Genomic DNA, 20,772 nt, shown 5'->3' on the forward strand with positions numbered 1-20,772 from the left:
AAGCCATTGAAGAATAACTTTCATTCTTTATTCATGGACAATTTATTGTCCTCCTCTATCCTCAAACTAGAATGAGATCTCTAACTCTTATTTCCTTGCGCTTTTGCTTAAGGTAGTTTTTGAAATCATTCCAAGAAGAAAAATTTTCAATAATTGTAGCCACTTGGAAAATTTTACATGAAAACATACCTTCAACAAGAATTTCATGCAAGATTAGTTGAAATTCTTCAACTTGGTTTATCACATACTTTGAATCAAACATCTTGAAACCAAGAATTTATTTTTACTATGAATTTTTTTCAAGCTCACATCTTTGACTTTGCACTTTCAATCCAAAGCTTGCCATAGTGTATTTGAACTATTAATGAACCTATAAACATCATAAAGTTTACTTTCCAAGCCATTGAGGATGTAACTTTTTCATACGAAGTCATTATGCTTGCATGCATCCCCATCAACAACTGTTCTGGAATCAAATTCTATTTTTGAGAGTTTTGCTCATCTTTAGTTAAGAACCTAGCCAAATTCAAGGTGGTCAAATAAAACATAGTTGGGGATCGACTCATATAAGCAACGAGAAAGAAAGAATAGCGAAAGTTGGGCACACAAATTTACATGGAAAAACTTCTCCAATCAAGAGGATAAAAAACTATAGGCAAAGGAAACTTCATTAATGAGCAAACAAACGAAGAGTACAAGATGGAGAAATTCAAAACAAACTCTAAACCCTGAAAAACAAAACTCTCTAGCTAAAACACAAAATTCCCTTAAAGCTCTCTCGAAACTCTCTAGATCTTCTCTCAAAATTTGATGTTATGAAGATGTTTATTCTAAAGTTACTAAGGCCCTTTTCATAGGCTAAGATTAGAGTTCTAATTATACTAAAATATCTATTGTATAATTAGAGTTTAATTGGAAAAAGTAACCCTACTGAGAGTTTAATTACGTAACTGCTTTAAGTTGTAATTTTTAGCGTTGTCGTCTGTTGGAGATGTCGCGATACTAAAGTCCTCATGGCATAATACGGGCTGCTATAAGGGCCTAGAAATGTCTAAAAATGTGAGACACACTTCACAGTTGACACCACTTAAAGTTTGTTCCATCAAATATTTTGGGTTTCTCACCATGCACTAGTAAGGGTGATAGTGGAATCTTACCATTCGGAAAAGTCTTACCTCACTAGTTTCATAATTTTGAGTAGATGTCATGTTATCTAAAAATCAATATAAAAAATTATTTTTGATTAAAAAAATAAACACTAATGTTGAACTTATGGCAATCCAATAAAGTATATAATTCGTTTATTTGTAAACTTTGTTAAAACTAGCAGCAACAACAACTGCTTATTGTGAACCACACACTTACTTGTTCACAATAAAATTGAAAAATCGATAATTAACATTGTTACCAAGAGTTAAACCTTTTATCTTTAAGGTAAAATTGCTCGTCAATTGGTGCATAAGATTTGATGCAATTGTCCCCTTAAAACTTTAACAACAACACCTCAAAGACTTACACATCTCTTAAAGGTCCACAGATTTATAGAATAATTAAATTTTTTCTCTACAATAATAAAGTTTTAAGGTGAAAAAAAATTTGTAATAACCTGATGATTAATAGTGTTCACCGCTTCAGATGTGACCTGGATTTAAGTTACACTAGTCGTTCAATTATAAATTTATAAAAATAAAAAAAATATTTTCTAATGTTTTATAGATATATGAATAATAAAACGAATCACCAAACAAAACTATACATAATCAAGCCACATATCTTTTATATTCTTAAGATCTTATCTTCTCTCTTAAACTGTCTATTCACACTAAGAATATAAAAACTCATTTATTGTATAACTTTTAAAAAAGCAGGAAAAAAAAGAGAAATGTGTTTTGACAAAGCAGATAAACTAAAGGGAGAATAAGAAAGAAATTTTGCGTTGTCGGCATTTCTTAGAAAATGAAGGCAAGTCAAGGTGATGGGGTCACTAGGCAAGGAGCATCCAAGCTTTTTCTCTTCTTGATTTATTGAATTTTATTTTTATATAAAAAATAAATAAAAATGGTTTGATTTTGGCAGTTTATGTGTCCCTTGATAAAGATTGTGTAGTCAAAGGAGGAGACACATTTCACATTCACAAGGACAATTGTACACTCTCAATGTCATAAGTTAATCCTTCCCTATGAACCCAAACACCCCATTTTTAATTTCATTTCACATACAAAAATATAAATACTGAAAATTTAATTTTATTTAACACCATGTGACAAAAGGGAAGGTAAAGATATTAGGATGTTGGGGGTCATGTGCTTGGAGGGATAAAGAGCATAAATAAAAGAAATAAAAATAAATTTAAAGACCTCTTTTTCCCTTTAAAATTAGAGTAAAATTTTAGAGGATTTTATTTTATTTTTAGGGTCTCTCATGACATGTGTGTGATTCCTTTGCCTTTAGGACACTCACTGTGAGGCCACAAAGTGGAAAGGGGAAAAAAGAAGTCCTTAAAAAACCAAACTTCCACTGCTTTGGATTCTAATTCAAGTCCTTTAAACATGTGATTTAGGGTACTTAGGGTCACTGTTCTAAGATAATTTATCTATATAATTAAATTGATGTCACAAATCAATTTAATATTAATGAAGTTAAAAAATTTAGTGCAAGACATGTAAGAAAAATGAACTATTTGACTTTTAATTTCAGGCACTGTTTTATTCATAATGGTTATGAAATCTGTGAATGGCCATTAATTGAAGGACAGGAACATCACTTATTCCTAGAGACAATATTTTCATTCAATAAATTATAGAAACATTTATTCCTCTAAAAATTTTAAAAATAAAATATTTTTTAGTACAATAAAAATATGGGTTGCTTAAAAATAATAGAAAAATACATCAAACTTTCCTTTTTATAAAAAATAACAGGTTATATCATCATATCAATTTCATATTTTCTAAAAAAAAAATTAAAAAAAACTTTTACAACTTGTATAATTTTCTTGGGGGACCGATCTCTATTATCTAGGGCTGAGCTACAAAATTTTCATGAAACAAGATCCCATGTGTTCATTGGGTTTCATTACAAAACAAAGGAAGAAACCAGAAAAGAAACCCTACCAGACCCAAGTGAGGAAAAAAACAAACACATGCAAATGATTTTAAACACTATGAAACCAACACTTACTCGATTTGGAGGATGTTAAAGTCATCGGCGGCAGCCGGCAGGATATTTTCCGATGAGTTTTTGCGGTGGAGTGATGTGATATCTTGATCCAAAGGAAAGAGAGAATCATTTTTCATATATATATTTGAAGCAACCAAAGGAGGAATCCAAAGGGATAGCATGATCCAAAATTAGGGTAAATTTTTTTTAAAAAGAAAAATAAAGGATCAATGCGATCCCTTTGGATCCCTCCTCTAGTACCTGCGGTGTTAGCCATAGAGCCACTCTTTTCTCTCTCAAACACCTCTCTCTTCTTTTTCTTTTTTATAGAGGAAAGTGGTTTGAGGGAGACTCCAATATAAAGAGGCTCAAACCCTCTAAATAAATCAGTCTTGTATTAAAAATATAATTTTTATTTATTGGTTTTTCTTAACTAATCTATATTAATTGTATTTAATAAGTAATACTCATAATGTTAATCAACTTTTTTTAATCTAATAATTATTTATATTCTTTAATCAATATTTATCAAATTATTTTACTATTTTATTATTAAAATATTGTAATATAATTACCAAATTATTTAAGAATTTATTAAACATTGTAATATTAAATCCATGCCCTCTTGCACTAGTAAGAATGTTGACACCAATTAAGCTAAAAATCACTCGACAAAAGTGATGAACTTATATTTTAATACTATTGAACATGTGTTAAATCATAATAATATTAATTATAATTTAAAAGAATGAATACTTTTATAATTTTATAATTGAGTTGGTAACCCGATTAAGGATGACACCAACTCAGTAAAATGCTTAAATATAAGTATTAGATGTATAACAAATTAATTATTAGGAATATTTATAATTTTATTAAAAATGTAAACAATTTATTATTTTGTGTATAATTATATGGGCTGTGCAAAAAGTAATGTGGGTTATTCGCTTCAAGTCATTTGTGTTGGTGATCGACCCGATTAAGCAACAAAAAAATAAAAAATAGCGGAAAAAATTGATAAATTAAACACACAAATTTAACGTGGAAAAACTCTTTTAAAGAGGAGAAAAAATCTCAGACAAATATAATTTTACTATAATGACAAAAAAACGAATAGTACAAAAGATGGAGATAAAAACTAAACCCTGAAACCCGAAAACAAAGAACCCTCAAAACGTAAATACAAAAATATTATTTTATTATTTTATTTAACATAAATTTGGGTCACACAAGACTAACAAATTGTCTTCATATTTTATTTTAATTTAGTCCATAATAAGCTATTATTTTAACATGGGATTTAATTGCATTTTTAATCCCTTCTTCTTTTATTATTTTATATTTAGATTATTTTCATATATTCTCATTTAATTTTTAGTTTTAGTTTGATTTTGGTTTCAATTTTTAATGGGCGTCGAAACCACCAAAAATAATTCCTACAAAAACAACTCTAAATTGTAGTAAAGAGTGATAGTAAGGTCGAGTCCACAGGAATTGGATATCGTAATCAACTTCTGTGTTCACTTATGAATAGAATATTCATCGCATCAAACGTCGTGTCAAGAGTTGTGCCCACGACTCCAAACGTACCTGCAACAAAAATAAACAATTAAATCGGGGGAGTTTGAGAATGTTTAAGAAAGTAAAATAATCTAATCAGCTTAAATAAACGATTGAATACTATTGAAAATAAATATAATTAAACTGGAAATAAATTCAGACTTGTACAAACGGATAAAATAAGCCTTAGCCTTAGACTCGGTAAATTTCGTATCAAGAATCAATCCTTGAAAATTAATCTTCTCCTCCAAACGATAAGCTGGTTATAACAGTTAAGAACGTCCTAACCACCAATTCCTCCTCTAGTAGCTGGTTCCAGTACGACCTACAAGCCAACCCTTACTGATTATCTAATTGAGACACACGTATTCTCGATTCAAGATTCTGGCAGTCTTACTTTCTGAAGAACCACAACTCGGATTAACGGCCTCAACGGCCTCAACGGCACACAATGTAAGTAGGGGTTGAGTTGGTAAGTAAATATGCATGATTTTTGCTGCATGTCTCTCTTTTGCATGTGTTCAACCTTACGTTGAATTCATTCGATAGTTTATTTGACATTGAGCCTTTAATCTCATACTTAGTCAATTTGGACTCAATTTGGACAATTGGGCAAATTTTTTTTATTTTAAATGTTCAAGCATATAGATAAGTTGACATTTTTGTTTTAAGGTTGATATATGTAGCTAGATTTTCCGTATAAATTGATTGTTTGGAAAAATATTTTCTTGTGCATAAATAAATTAATAAAATAAAAAATTTTAAAGCTCAAGTTATGAGTGAAGTTTCGAAAACGTGACCGAATTTAGTAACTGGGGTAAGGTGCTTGGGTTGTCATCTTATCTCGCGTAAAAAGGTTTGAATGACAAGTCGATAACTTACAGACATTCCGCTAACCGAGCCTTCAAAAGTTAAAAAAAAATGTTGATAAAAATAATAATAATAAAAACTGTTTGAACTGAGTAACCGGGATAGGGTGCTTGGGTTGTCATCCTAATTCGCGTAAAAAGGTTTGACCATGTCTAAATTCATTTTATTTTTTTTTACTAATGCGTAGTTAGCAATGCCTTGCAAATTATTAGATTCAAACTCAATTTGATGGAATTGTTTAGTTCACATATTTCAGTTTTATGACACTTGTTGATCGAACTATATATTCTGAACATTCATTTATTTTTTGCCTATGTTGTTTGCGTTGATTGAGGATGCGGAAAAGAGGCTTGATTTTTAATAAATTATAGAATGAATTCTAATGTTTGAAGGAACAATATGCTTGAGGACGAGCATGAGCTAAGTAGGGGGATTTGATAAACATGTTAATTTGTATATTTTTTTGTGTTTAAATTGGTTTATTTTTGAACTGAACCCTGCTAATTAATTGCTTTTATGATTTAAACTTGTCAGAGATGCAATTGATCAAAAACAAGCTAAAAAGGGGCCAAATTGAAACACAAACATTGAAATGGGGCCAAATCAAAAAGGTGGAGCGAACCAAGGACACATCAAATATTTTGACTTTGTAAAAGCCAAAAATAGGAAAATCTTATTTTATTTTATTTATTTTTATTTTATTTTTGATTTTATATTAAATTAGTTTAGGCTAAATTTAGTAAACCCCATGTATATAAATAGGGGCTCTATATTCTTAGGAAAGCATCCATTAATTTTGTATTCCTACTTCAAATTGGAATAAAATTGTTCTTCCTTTTTCTTTCAAGTTGACGTGAGCTACTGCCATTTTCCTTGCTTTATAAAATTAGGCTAATTGTTTTCCAAGCCCTTTTCATTCCCCAAATTCCTCCATTATCATCAACCTACCTTTCTAAACATACAAAGCATGATTAGTTGTATGCTTAACTAAATTTCATCTTAGCTTTAGGTCAGTGTTCTTTCCGGTCGGGAATCGTGAGATACGACTTCGTGCTAAAACCCGTCCAATCGGTATTCATTCTTTTCCTGAGTATTAGGATTGACAACTCATCCCTTAAGGTTAACTCGATTACAGGTCAAAAAGTGCACGTTGGGTTGAAGTCGTGTTAGCTGATAGTTGAAGAAATGAGTCGGCTGTGCTGTATTCGGATCTCCGAGAACAAATCAAGGAAGAAGTGATCGGATTTAAACGACCCACGCGGTTGAGGCCGTTAATCCGAGTTGTGGTTCTTCAGAATGCAAGGCTGCTAGAATCTTGAATCAGGAACACGTGTATCTCGGTTAGATAATCTGTAAGAGTTAGTTTGCAGGTCGTACCGAAACCAGCTACTAAAGGATGAATTGGTGGTTAGGATGTTCTTAACTGCTATAACCAGCTTATAGTTTGGAGGAGAAGATTAATTTTCAAGGATCGATTCTTGATACGAAATTTACCGAGTCTAAGGCTAAGGCTTATTTTATCTGTTTACACAAGTCTGAATTTATTTCCAGTTTACATTTATTTTCAATAGTATTCAATCGTTTATTTAATTTGATTAGATTATTTCACTTTCTTAAACATTCTCAAACTCCCCCGATTTAATTGTTTATTTTTGTTGCAGGTACGTTTGGAGTCGCTGGCACGACTCTTGACACGACGTTTGACGCGACAAATATTCTATTCATAAGTGAACACAGAAGTTGATTATGATATCCAATCCCTATGGACTCGACCCTACTACCACTCTTTACTACAATTTAGAGTTGTTTTTGTAGGAATTATTTTTTGTGGTTTCGACGCCCATCACCTACATTTGCGGAGCCTAATTGAGTGAGTAAATCCACTGTCTTTAATCCCCAATACCAAAAATGATTCAAGTTTTATCACACTCTCGTTATAGCAATCTCACTTTTGTATCTAAAGACCTAATCGCTCCTTCTAGTTTTCCCCTGAGAACTTAAACATAAAAAAAAAAAACTTGTGTCCTCTCTCAAATGTACTCACAAAATATGTCCCTCAGTGAAAATTAAGTGCTCTCAATACTTAAGAAAAAACCTATAAAAGTCTCTCAATATATAAGAGTTTTTGAGACTTGCTAGCATACTAAAGATCACTTACAATCAATTCCCTACTAAACAACAGCTAGAAAATAACAAAATATAATATACTAATAAAGACCAATGTAAAGTGGACTGTTGGAGATTTATTCTTTAATGTTATCCCAATCTGTTCTCCACAATCCAATGGATCCAATTGCTTGATCCTATCCAATCCAATCTTTAAGATAAGTTGCTTTAATCAAAATCATTCAAAGTGCAAAGATTTTGTTCTAAAAATTGCTTACTTCAAATACGGCAAGCTGTTGGAAAATTTGGACATCACATATATAATAAGGATAATTACATGTTATTATTTACTATCATGATAGGTTAGCCCAAATTAAAAGTGATCTAATTTGGTTAGAATTTTATTGGGCTTTTAATTATTAAATAAAGTATGGGTCAAATATGTGTAGATACTCTTCTAATCAAATTCTAATTAATGATGGGCTAATTAGAATTTGATTAGAACTAATATGCTAAGGTTATAAATATTAGGGTTATGGTCCCCAAATTATACACAAGATATCTTTTCTAATATCTCATCATTAAGTTATATTGTAGATTTATTTTATAAATTCTAACGCAAGCAATATATTGTTACAATGACGGTGAAAGTGGCCACTTCAAAAACTTGACTCAATAAATTTTAGAACTTATTTCTTATAGCAAAAAGAAATTAAGAATTTTTTACTCTTTTTAAAATTATCATTAAAATAAATATAAAAATATCAAATAGATATTTTAACATAGTTCATAGGCCAAATTTGATATCAACCCTATATAATATTGAGTTAACGTATCATGTTGTCATTTTGTTAAGAGGTTAGAGTTAATTAACATACAAGTGACCAAAACATTACAAATTAATAATATTAATAATTATTTTGTAATATTTTATAATTCAATGGATCGGTTTTAAAAGATCAGACACCTCTAATGACATGAAATGTACATTATTTCACTCTTTTTTACAGGGTTTCATGTATATCTAGAAATAGCCATTGGCCCTCAAATTTACACCTACTTTGATTTTTGTGGTCTACTTTAAAAAGAAAATTGAGTAACTTTCTTTTTATGGGAAAACAATTGGGGGGAGGGGGGGGGGAATTAGAGATTGAAAACTCCGGTCCATGCATGCCACTTTGGTTGGTTGGAAAAATAGACATGCACCCCCAATAATTCTCTTTTTCTTCTTGTCATCCTGTTTGTCCATTCTTGGTTGCCCAATGCGATTTTTCATGGATGCCAAAAAAAGAGAAGACTCTTCAATAACTATGTAATGCTAGGGATATAGGCCTTCTAGTGTTAGTGACATCAAACCTGCCTATTTACCACACATATTTGTTAAGGAAATAGGACCATCGAAAATAAAGGATGAAGCTAGGGATTGTCCCTTTGGTTAAATGGGAAAATGTAATTTTTAGTCCCTCTCAAATATTAATAAGTTAATTTAAGCTTTTTATGCTTCGGTTGGTTACTAGTATAATAATATGTGGAAAAGACTTATTTAATACACATTATATTTGTTAAAATAGTTAAACATAAAATAAATAAAAAAAGTATACGTTTAAACTTGAAATTAGAAGAATGAGTAAATTTTTTGTAAAAATAAAACCTCTTTAAAATAAACTAAAATTTTACTATAAACTATGGGAGTGGCTAAAAATTAAATATTTAATTTAAATTTACTTAAAATTTTATAATTTTATCTCAACGTAGAACCATTAATCTCCTTTTTTACATTGTAAAATGTTTTTAAAGATTGATAATCTTTATTCAAGATCTCTTTTTTTTCATAATTTGTTGCCTAAATCAAATATTTTGTTTTCAAAAGCAGCTTTTTACATGTAGTAATGGTAGGGGAAGAATTATGGTTAAAAACCAAGTTGTTTAAAGCCAACATTGATCCACTCTCCATACCTTCATAACTTTGAAGACAAAAGGAAAATATTTGACAAAACCAGCTATTGTTTCATGTCATCTGTATCTTAATCTGTCTCTTTGTCTCACTTCGAGCCATCATTGCAGCTGATTTTGGGACTCTTGTGTTTTCTTCTTTCCTTTTTTTACTTTGATATATGCTGAACTCATGTTTCATATGTTAATAAGGTTAATTTATTTTATATCAATCAATTTACTCGGGATTATTCTATTAGCAAACAATAAACTAATATAATAATAAAGTTGAATTTTAATTAAGGTTGTAAATCATTATTCAATAAACAGTTCATGAATAATTCGATTTTTTTTTCGTTTTTGTTAAGTGAATAAGATTTTAAGACTTATTTATTAAGTGAACCGGACACAAACAAAACTTGTCCAATTCATTTACGTTTACGGAAAATTTCTTTTATGTTATTTTAAAGCTCTTTTAATATATCATTTAAAATATTTTATTATTATTCTATTATTCTAAATTAATAAAATAATTATTCTTTGTGGGCTTATTTTGTTTACTTATAATATAATTATGGGGAGGAACCCACGTACACCGTTGTAAAATTTAAGTGGTTTTACAATCTTCTGTAATTGTTTGTATGTTTAATATTTTAACAATCCAACCATTATATTTCATGCTTTAATCATGTAGATAATGCATGTCAAGTTTGACATAAATTAAAATTTTCTAACTATATTTTTTTCTTAATAACTTTTTACCCTTAAATATTAAATTTATATGTATGACCAGTACAAATATTTTGATAAATTCAACGGTTAGATTGTTAAAATATTAAACATATAAAAAAGTTACGAAAGGGTGTTAAACTACTTAAGTTTCACATTGGTGTAAGTGGATTCTTCTCTATAATTATTAATACTTATATTCGATTATTCTATATATATATATATACACACAAATAAGATATGTTTATTATTCATGAACATTGTTCTTGAACATGTTTACAACCATATTCATTTAATGGTCCTGAACATATTCGTTTAACTTAAATAAATGAATATAAACACAAATTTAAAACTCTTAATAAACACAAATTACACTCGAATAAGTTTAAAAATAAACAAACCAATACAACAAAACAGATCGAATGAAGCAAAAAAAAAATACAATTTTATTTACTGTTCAAATTCTTAAATCCGGATATTTATAATTTACTTCCAATCCCGAAAATCTTTTAGCGTCCCCTATATATTTTAATCATATCATGTATTGATATTAGGATGGTATTTGATGGGCTGTAAACTATGAATACTAGAAGTGATTGCGCATGCATATGCATGTGTTAATATATGATTGAAAACGTGGCTAATATCACTTATGATATTTGTAAAAGTTTTATTTTTATATATAATTAATGCATTAAATTTTTTAACTTATAATTAAATCAACTATTACCAACCTTAAATTAAATAACTAATTAGATAGAAGAATTTTGAAAAAAAAATCCATATAATTTACCTACAATAAAATTCGAATCTAAATATTCAGAATTCAAAGGAATAAATTTTTACTTGTGAAAAAGGCCTTCCTAGCAAGTAGTAATGCTTAGACTTTTGTTTTAAAGTTTATGTTTGGGGTTCGTGATTATCCTCCTAATAATATCATATTTAAAGTTTAAATATGTATGTTTCTCTTTGAAAATACAATGTGTCGACTTATCATTACACCTAATACTTGTCGGCAATGTATTACATTTTTTTAATTTAATAAAAATAAATGGGAGATAAATGGTAACCTAAGTTGGAACCTTTAATTAGGAAGGGCAAGTGAAATGAAGGTTAGATGAGGAAATAGACCCAAAGCTTGATTAAAGGGAATGTGATGAAGATTTCTATGGAGTGGATTAAAGCTTTAAGGATTAAAAGTCAACTTAAACACAAATTAAAGGTTATGATTGGTGCGGGGGCACTCATTATTAAAAAGGGATTAAACAATAATTCTTCTTCTTCTTCTTGTTTCTTGTGTAACAATATAGTTTCTAGAGTACTTGGTTGGCAAACCCATCATTTCTCATCAATAGGTCAATGGGAATTTTATATCATTGCTTCAACTGTTGATGGCAGCGTCGGATTGTATGGAATTTTAGTTGAGTTTAAATAATAATATTAACATATTTTATATTTGTTTAATTTCTATTTAACAGAAAATACGAGTTTAAAATTCTATTCAAGTTTATTCATATTTATATATGATTAATCTTGATTCATTCTAGGCTTGGTCATAATTTTTTTGAAAAATAAGATTGATTTATATTTTATTTTTATATTTAATTAATTTTTTTATTTATTAAAATTTTATATATAATGAACTTAATATTTTTTAATGTCTACGTTATAGTATTAACTACTATATATTTAATTTTTATATGTTTTAAATTATATAATATATTAAAATAATACAATATAATATATTACAAACTTAAAAAACGGGTTAGACCAAGATCTAGCCTTAAATATTTAAGCCTGAGCTTGGTTCATATTTTAATCAGGACTAATATTTTTTTTTGTCCAAGCTCATCTTTCAAACTTAATATTCAAACTCTCTTAAATTTTAAGTGAACCTTCACGCTTGAACAAGCCCGACCTTGACAAGTCTACTCATTACCAATATAACATACATACATAATGTAAGCTAAAGTTTTTGCACATTTTTATAAAATTTTAAATCCGACCACCATATTTTACGTCTCATTTAAATATATCATGCATATAATGTTTTGGGTAAATATATAATGGAGAACAAAGTTAAAAACCCCAAGCTTAAACTATATGTAGGTTGTCCAAACTGTTGTTATCCCAACAGCTTGTCCAAATAGATGTTTGAACAAGGAATGGAACAGAGTGTTTCAACAGACAATCTAAAGAAGTGTTCGACAAGAGAATGTAACTTTAGTCGTTTTGGACAATTAAGATCTCAATAATTGTGATTCGGATATATACATGAAATTTTAATTTTGATTTTAATTATATACATTTAAAAAAATAAATATAATTTTGATTTTGAGCTGATTCAAAAAACCAATTGATATGCCTAGAAAAAGCAAAAAAATATTACGAGTCTTAAAGAAATTTTTTTTTTAACTTGTTGTAGATGGAGGAGGTCGTGGATTTTGAGAGGTTTCAAAGATTAAATTTTGATGAGAAAGGAAGAAAATGGAAATAATTTAATGGGGTAATAAAACAACTTTTTAGGAAATAAAAATTAAAAAATTTATTACAGGTGTATGCACGCAGAAACCATGTATTTAGAACACATATATATGTTTAAAAATAACTTACAGCAAAAAATAAAATATACGGTTTGAAATTAATAACGATAGCACATATTATATATGAAATTAAAATGAAAAAAGATTAATTCAAATTGTGAGTAAATGAAATTTTAGATAGGTAAATAAATCATCAATTATTTGTCATGAAATTGTCATTTTTCTTGAATTTGGTATTCAATTGGGACAAAATAAAAATTTAGATACCAAATTGAAAAAATTCAGGTACCAAGCTAAATATTGAATCCAAAATCAAATATGAAATCGAGACAAAAGAAATCTAATTACTAAATTGAACATTGAAGACAAACTCAAATACTGAATAATATATTAACCCAATATAGTATTTCTTATTTTCTAAGAAGATTGTAAAATGTTTGAAAAGGTTTGCAAAGAATTACACCAAATTAGGGGTTGTGGTGGTGGCAAATTCTTCTATATTTTCACACATTTGAGCTCCATTGGGCCTTGATTTGCCTTGTGATTTAACCAACTTAAAACCCATATGAATTCAATAATGGTTAGTTCTTAGTTAGTTAGGCCCATTGAATCATGTATTTCATTACTCAACACCTAATTCATTAGTCCCATAAACCAAAATTTGAAACATAAACCAATCGAATCACGAGAACATTAGACACCAACTTAATTGAAAAATAATTTAAAAAATTCATATTTTTTATAAAAAATTTATTTTATTATTTGGAGGTTTTTATCTATTTTTATTATATAAAATCAATAAATATATATAATAAAAGCTTAACTTAAATTTTGAACACGTATTATTTAAATGTCAAGACGAAAACTTTAACCACTGCTCTAAATAAATCTTAATAGTAAAATTTTAATATACAATAGTACATATAAACATAAATTTCTTGAATATTACATACAAATAACATTTTTTAAAAATAATTTTACATTTATCGATTTCTTTTTGTTCTCTTCATATACGTTTTACAGTCTATATTCGAGGTTCATGGCTACTAATATAAATGTAATGTGTGTATATATATATATATTTCCTATTGAGTTTTCTTTTATACAAGATTAAAGGCAAGAGATGGAGGTCACATAATTTAAACCCGTGTCAAACGGATGTCTGACAAAAATTTTAACTACCACCCCATACAAATCAAGACGTATTTTATATTGAGTTTCAACAAATATAATCTTAACATTGATGAGTCATTTATTTATAAAAGCAAGTAAATTAATCTATTTGTTTATAAATGGTCCGTCAAACATTAAAGTGAGCAATTTAATCTTTATATTATAAAAATAAACAATTTATTCCGTGTAGATTTAAAATATCATAAAAAAAGATTTAATTCACAATTAGACTATGAAATGATTAATATTAAAACTTTTTTGCCCCACTTTAGTACTTAGATTATTATTTTTATCCTAATTTACCTCTCGATTTCATTCCCCACCTTCTTCATTTCCTTCCAAATGCAGTCGTCATTGCAATAGCTAAATGATGGTGTGCAATATCAATCAACCATAGACTCCCAGTCACTAGATCTAATCCTCCATGAAAAGTAAGAAATTCCACTTATTTTGACCAATTCAAGGTAAAAAATGAGGTTGCTCCATCGACAAAATTGAGATAATATTGAGCCAAAAGATCACGATTCAAGATAAATTCATGGGGAAATAAGATCTCTTTAGAGTCTACTCCAGTATTTAAAAATTGGTTTATCGGTAAAGACATATACCTGATGCTCCGCCCAAGAAAGGGACCCAAGCTCGCAACCAGCTCCTCCACTTTTAGTGAGGCCTCTTCAATCCATGACCTAGCCGATTCAAACCGCTTCCCTTCCTAAGCTATTCTATAGGCGGCTGCATTCACTTCCGTAGATATATATCGAACTGAACCTCTTCAAATGACTTAACTTTATCTTTACTAACTTGAATCATCCTACCCATAAAAAGAGACAAAATTAAATAAATATAATCTAGATTACACACTTTTATAATAAAATGAATAACTAACCCATCAAATAATTTAACCATTAATGATCATATTAAAGTAGATACGTATATTGCAAAACACCTTTCACTTTATAAACATGTCGGATTATTAAAGTAGCTGCTAATCAACCAAGTCTCAGCTAAATTCAGCAGCCCCATAACACCCTACTTAACTCTATATTTTCTATTCAAAAAGCTTGGACAGTTTCGTCTTTCCATACACACAAAAAGAAAAAAAATGGACCACCTATATCCTCAGCCTAAGTTCCCCACTCTTACCAAATTCTTAGGTTGTCCTATCCAAAAATTTCATCCATACCTCTGTTAAACAAAAGGTTATATTCTACCTCTTAAAAAAGAAATAAATAAATAACCCATTTTTCTCTATACTTTTCCTTACAAATATATGTATGTTATATGAGATCTCTTATTGTATTAATATTTCCTCTCTCTCTTGATTTTCTTCCATGTCTTGTTCTGAACTGACAAAAACAACAAGAGAGAGAAAAAACCAGACAATCAGTTTCAGCTAAGACATTAGTAAGTAACACACTTTAAAAGTTTAAAAGAAAAAAAAAACTATTATTACCCTTGTTCAAGTGCAAGTGTAAAACAATGAGCTTTAAGACATAGTTAAAATCTGTCGTAGAACTGATGATCTTGATGTGTTAAAGAACAAAGTCACATGGAAGATTCACACTTTGGGTCTTAAAAAAGATGGAAGCTTTAGCTAAAGAACCTGAAGGGGTTGTGGTAGTCATCGACATTGATGGAGAAGAAGAACAAGCAAACCAGACAGACAACGAGGAGCAACGACAAGGGACCAACAGCAGCAGGTGTTCGTCGTCTTGTTCGATTGAAGCAAAATCTGGGACAAGTGAGATCATAAAGGAGAGGGGATCTTCGGTGTCGGATACTAGTTGTTCTTCTTCTTCCTTAGAAGTGGATCTGGAAGCTGAGGTGGTGACTGAAACCAAGCTGCATTTGGACAATGTGGAGAGGGATTGTCGGATTTGTCATCTCAGCTTGGATCCAAGTTACCAAGAATGTGATTTGCCTATTGAGTTGGGGTGTTCTTGCAAAGATGATTTAGCTGCTGCTCATAAACAGTGTGCTGAAGCCTGGTTCAAAATTAAGGGAAACAGGTAAAACATTTTTTATTGTTTTGAGATATTATTGTCTTATTTTGGTATGTACTGTAAGAAATGTGGGTGAATCTTTGTTGTAGCCATTGCATTATAGATTGGTTATATACTAGGAAGAACTTGGTAAATTTGCTGGTTTTTGAGAAAGGGTCCTCATTGGATTTATTCTGAATATGCTGTAAATACTAAGTTTCAAATTGCATTTTGCTCACTATTCTTAAACAATGAGCAAATTAATCCTTGTGGATTAGACCGAAGAGCAAATCAGTTCTTTTTTGTTAAAAAATTCATTTATTTCCATTGTTAAAAACGATTATGCTTGACAAAATAACAAAATAATAGCACGTGATGTGTTATGTGTATCTCGTGCTGACATACATGAGCTAGTTTTTATCAAAAGGATTAATTTACTCTTTGATTTAACTTAGGTAGATTAATTTACCCAATTTTTTTGTAGAAGGGCAAAATGTAATCTTAGGTTCTTCATGGTACTTTTTATGCTGAATATGCTCTGCTATGTTGATCATTCTCTTGCAATTGCAAGGCCTCCTTACTGTGTTTCGGTTTTCTAGTTAAGCTGGATCAAGGTGTAAGCGGCTAATACACGGCGGATTGTATCGTGTTATCTATCTTGTTCTTGTTGCAGGCATAAGCAGTTAAATATCAGACATGAACTGATTTGTATGTTTTACCTAGATTATGTCTTGGTCGATTGAGTCTCCTACTGATTTGTATGTTACAATGCTTTTTTCCCCCAGAATATGTGAGATTTGTGGATCCACTGCTCGGAACGTTGCTTGCATGAACGAGACTGAGATGACAGAGCAGTGGAATGATTCGAATGATTCCATAGCTGTGGCGGCGGCAGCGGCAGTTCCTGTCAGGACTCGTGGTGCAGACCCGAGAAACTTCTGGCAGGGTCATCGGTTTCTAAATTTCCTACTAGCTTGTATGGTCTTTGCCTTTGTAATCTCTTGGCTCTTTCACTTTAATATACCATCATGAGAACCTATAGCATGTTGTTTATATTAGTCTTTAGGGCTTTAACAACTTCTGTAATAATTTTATGTGGTGTTCTGTGTTGGATTTTAATTCAACATAACAAAGAATGTTATCAAATTCTGTGTTTTGTTTTTTTTTGTTTACACGGCACCATTTGAACACTTGTGTGTAGCTCTTCATGTCCTTTAAAAAGGAAGAAATTTATCATATAGATTTGAGTTTACAAACAAGTTGCCAACATGGACAAAGATATATACAACAAATACATTATAATATACAGTTCATATACAAAATGAACGAACTTATTTTACAAATGTACCTGATTTGTGGATTAAAACTGACTCATTCTTCACTGACATAAAATACTCGTTCCGAAAGCTTACTATACACGAGCTTGAAAAATATGTGCAGTGCAGAAGATGATGAGAGCAGCTCAATGAAGAATATCAGGTGCTACTCGTATCAAAAATCATATTATGGGATAGTTCTGTTTACGGCTCTCACCAACGGATATCTACATTGGAACATGGCAAAGATCAAACAAGTGACGGATAATGTTAGGTGAGGATAGTTTCGGTTTATCTCATGTGAACTTAATGAAAATTTTTAAGTAATTTAGCATTTCAACCAAATAACAATACAAAAAAAGGCAGAAAGTTTAGTTGTTTTATAGATATCTTACCAGAAGAAGATCCTCGTCAGTACCAAAGGACTTGCGTGCTTCTTCGAGGGACTTTGATGAGATCCTGTCTTGTTTCCTGCACATATTGTTTCCCAAGTTTATGCTTCTAGCATAAGATCAAACGTAACTCTTAAAAACGAAGCTTGACGAGTTGAATTAACATCAACAAAAGTATAACTAATAAGATAGATACAAGTTCCATTGAACCAATTTTATGAAGTATAACGGGGTGGTGCTCCTAGTGTGAAGTGCAGCCTTAAGTTTCTTAGCATGCTTATTTCTGAAAATTATTGGTAACTCATCATACCAACAATGATTACCTTAATACCTTTGTTTAAAACGATTATATGATCTTGAACAAAACAAAAACAAAAAGAGATTATATAATTGGGAGCTGCCAAGCAGTGAAAAAGAAGGGTTAGGAAGTACCTAGAACTTGCAGGATCTCTAATCTCAAATTCATCCGCTTCAGCATCATAACCGCATAGCACGACATAATGACCTACAACAAGACCAAATTTCTCAACAATGTGATCAAATGTGAAAGATCATATAAGTTCATGGACAAGATTATATAAGCATATGTACCACAAATATATATATTTTCTCATTATTAGCATTCTGATATTATATTTTCAACTTTTATACAAAAAACAACATTCTAAAAGCGTGCAATGCTGACCTGTGTATCCTACATCATTGCCATGAAATCCAGGGATGAGAACATCTCCAACCCAAGATCGACTGCATGTGCAAGATTTTAGCAGGAGAATTCAATACTAGGATATCACCACTATATAAGTTTCATCCAAAAACTGAAGTATGAATACATACCTCAATTTGTACAGATCAACCAAAGCAATCGCAATATACTTCCCTGACAAAATCCAACGAGAGATTTCTTCTTTGCTGATTGACCTGCACTGAAAAATGGGAGCAGTTCAAAACCCCAATGAAACTTATCACTAAAGCGATCAAACTGCAGTATGAATATGTGTTCTAACCTATAACAGTTCTAATGCAAAGAGATAAAACATGCACTCGGATAAATACCAGTATATTGATCCCTGCTTCCACTGCTTTTTGGAATAGCTTATCTACTCGAACTAGATCACTAGGCAGATGTTCCTGCAAAATACTCGAGTAGTTTCTTTGATTATTATATTATCAACAATAATACAGAAACAGAGCAACTACGAAGATGCATATGATGCAAAGGTAAATTACCTTGTAATATGTCTCCCCAGAGTAGTTCGGGTTAGCTCCAAATGTTACAGTGTAATAGGAAAACCTAACGGAAAACTTTTGCAGTAAATAAGCAAGATCAACGGTCCAAATGCTGCATACAAGATGAAATAAAATGGTATCAGCGTATATCACATCCAAATGTTCATAATGTTTATATAATTCTTTGCATATGTTGTAACGAAAACATACCTAGTCGTGCAGCAAAGCTCGGCCAAGTTCTGAATACTATAACCATTAATGCCAACAGTAGACAAAGCCATCAAAACACAAGCAAGTCCACAGTCCCAATAGAACAGCTGGTTAATATGTGGAACCTGTAAACACCAAACAAACCCCATCATCGAAACATAAACAAAATAAACTTGCAATGCAAGGAAGCTTGAAACAATAATGCACTCACTTGAACAAAATGTGATCGAGGCAATGCGGTCTCGTGGCCATTTTGATTATCAGATGGCAGCTCAAAAGGGTAGCATCTAGCCACCATATTCACACGATCCCCACCTTTTTCTTCATCGTCTTCTTCATCTGTTTTCAGAATCTTGTTTGACAGAAAATATAAAGGCCACATCAAGTGAAGCCACCCTTGATTAAATCACAACAAATGCCACTGAGCAATTATTTTAATCAGTTATAAACAACATTCAAGAGCACCACCACCATTAATTCTACTTCCTTTATAGCTCTTCCTGCAGGAAAAAAGAATTCAAAATAATGATTTTTCCCTGCTGTTTTGATAATTAAAACTTATTCATAATATCATAAATTCGGTCAAATTAAAAATCTTGATTAGGTTAATGCGAAAATTAGCTTCTTCCTTTTTTTTTATTATCAAAATTTAACCTTTTGAAGCTATTGACAATCTGTTCAGACAGAAAAACAAAGATTTTTACTCAACTGAACATCGGAAAACATATCTAATAAAAGCAAAGAATCAAAAACTTTCAGAAAGTAAATAAACTTTGTTAATAATAAAATAAAATAAAAACAATGAATTCTTAATTTCTGATCTAAAACATGAAATGTTAACGAAGAACTATCAAACGCAGAATCAAGAAAACCAATTAAAATAAGAGGGAAAATTGAAAAAACAAATATAATAAAAATAAGAAAGGGAGAGAAAATAAAATACCTTTGAGAGGGAAAATAAGGAAAAAAAAAAAAGGGCGAAGATTGAACCTTACTTTTTTGGGATTTGTTGTCTGAAAATTATAGAAGACAAAGCAGATACTTTTCGAACTGTGTAATGGGTCTGGTTGGTGTCTTTTTTTTAATGCCGACATTTTCGGTGAGTTTTTTTTTGTTTTAAATTATTTGAAAAAATATTTAAGTTTTAAAAAAAATAGTTAGGGAAATCTAAGGACGACTTAATAATTGGTACGATGAATCAGTATTCATTGATGAATAGAAGAATATACCATAGCTCCAAGTTAATATGATGGTAAGTATTAGAGATAAAAAAATTTATTTAGATTTTGATTTATAGAATCGTAAGTTTAAAGTTGTTTAATGAAAGAAAACAGAATTATAGAAGATAAGTGAAATGAGAGTTTTAAGTTAGGATGGACAATATGAATAAAAAATGTTATACAACAATAATTTCAATAGTTTATAACTTAAATAAAAATTTTCAAATAATTTAATTATTATTTAGTTTTTTTTGAAATTATTGATTTATCTTAGTAGAAGTGGAGGAATAGAAGTTGAAAACAAGATTGATGGAGGAAGTGAGATGTTGCCAAAATTCCATGGGGTCAAC

At 30.1% G+C, this 20,772-nt stretch overlaps 2 protein-coding genes across 7 annotated transcripts; one reads left to right on the forward strand and one right to left on the reverse strand.

The window, feature by feature from the left end:
* Positions 1-15,237: 15,237 nt before the first annotated feature.
* LOC107929620 (uncharacterized) lies at positions 15,238-17,200 on the forward strand. The gene is made up of 2 exons (XM_016861114.2): positions 15,238-16,081; positions 16,840-17,200. Exons 1-2 carry the CDS (start codon positions 15,654-15,656, stop codon positions 17,084-17,086), a joined length of 675 nt encoding a protein of 224 aa, XP_016716603.1. The 5' UTR covers positions 15,238-15,653; the 3' UTR covers positions 17,087-17,200.
* A 64-nt stretch (positions 17,201-17,264) lies between these two features.
* Positions 17,265-20,337, reverse strand: LOC107929619 (guanylyl cyclase 1). Of its 6 annotated transcripts, none has more exons than XM_016861109.2 (10): positions 20,198-20,337; positions 19,414-19,702; positions 19,203-19,327; positions 18,993-19,104; positions 18,819-18,893; positions 18,600-18,688; positions 18,448-18,509; positions 18,195-18,267; positions 17,766-17,871; positions 17,265-17,597 (listed from the first exon to the last, which is right to left on the reverse strand). In XM_016861109.2, the coding sequence occupies exons 2-10, from the start codon at positions 19,582-19,584 to the stop codon at positions 17,553-17,555; spliced, it is 858 nt and encodes a 285-aa protein (XP_016716598.1). In that variant the 5' UTR covers positions 19,585-19,702; positions 20,198-20,337; the 3' UTR covers positions 17,265-17,552. The 6 variants fall into 6 exon arrangements, with proteins under 6 accessions (XP_016716598.1, XP_016716602.1, XP_040940368.1 ...); XM_016861113.2 differs by having other exon boundaries at positions 17,766-17,841; positions 20,198-20,336; XM_041084434.1 differs by having other exon boundaries at positions 17,766-17,841; positions 20,146-20,286.
* Positions 20,338-20,772: the final 435 nt, after the last annotated feature.

This window comes from Gossypium hirsutum, chromosome A13 (genome assembly GCF_007990345.1).
Source record: "Gossypium hirsutum isolate 1008001.06 chromosome A13, Gossypium_hirsutum_v2.1, whole genome shotgun sequence".
Lineage (NCBI taxonomy): Eukaryota > Viridiplantae > Streptophyta > Magnoliopsida > Malvales > Malvaceae > Gossypium > Gossypium hirsutum.

Bases quoted from the DNA above. Each gene is read 5' to 3' on its own strand.
- LOC107929620 (XM_016861114.2), top strand. From the start codon at position 15,654: ATGGAAGCTTTAGCTAAAGAACCTGAAGGGGTTGTGGTAGTCATCGAC. The intron at 16,082-16,839 runs GTAAAACATTTT...TTTTTCCCCCAG, and splicing joins TTCAAAATTAAGGGAAACAG to AATATGTGAGATTTGTGGAT.
- LOC107929619 (XM_016861109.2), bottom strand. From the start codon at position 19,584: ATGTGGCCTTTATATTTTCTGTCAAACAAGATTCTGAAAACAGATGAA. The intron at 18,894-18,992 runs GTAATTTACCTT...AGTATTTTGCAG, and splicing joins CTGGGGAGACATATTACAAG to GAACATCTGCCTAGTGATCT. The intron at 17,598-17,765 runs GTAAGATATCTA...GTTCCAATGTAG, and splicing joins CTGACGAGGATCTTCTTCTG to ATATCCGTTGGTGAGAGCCG.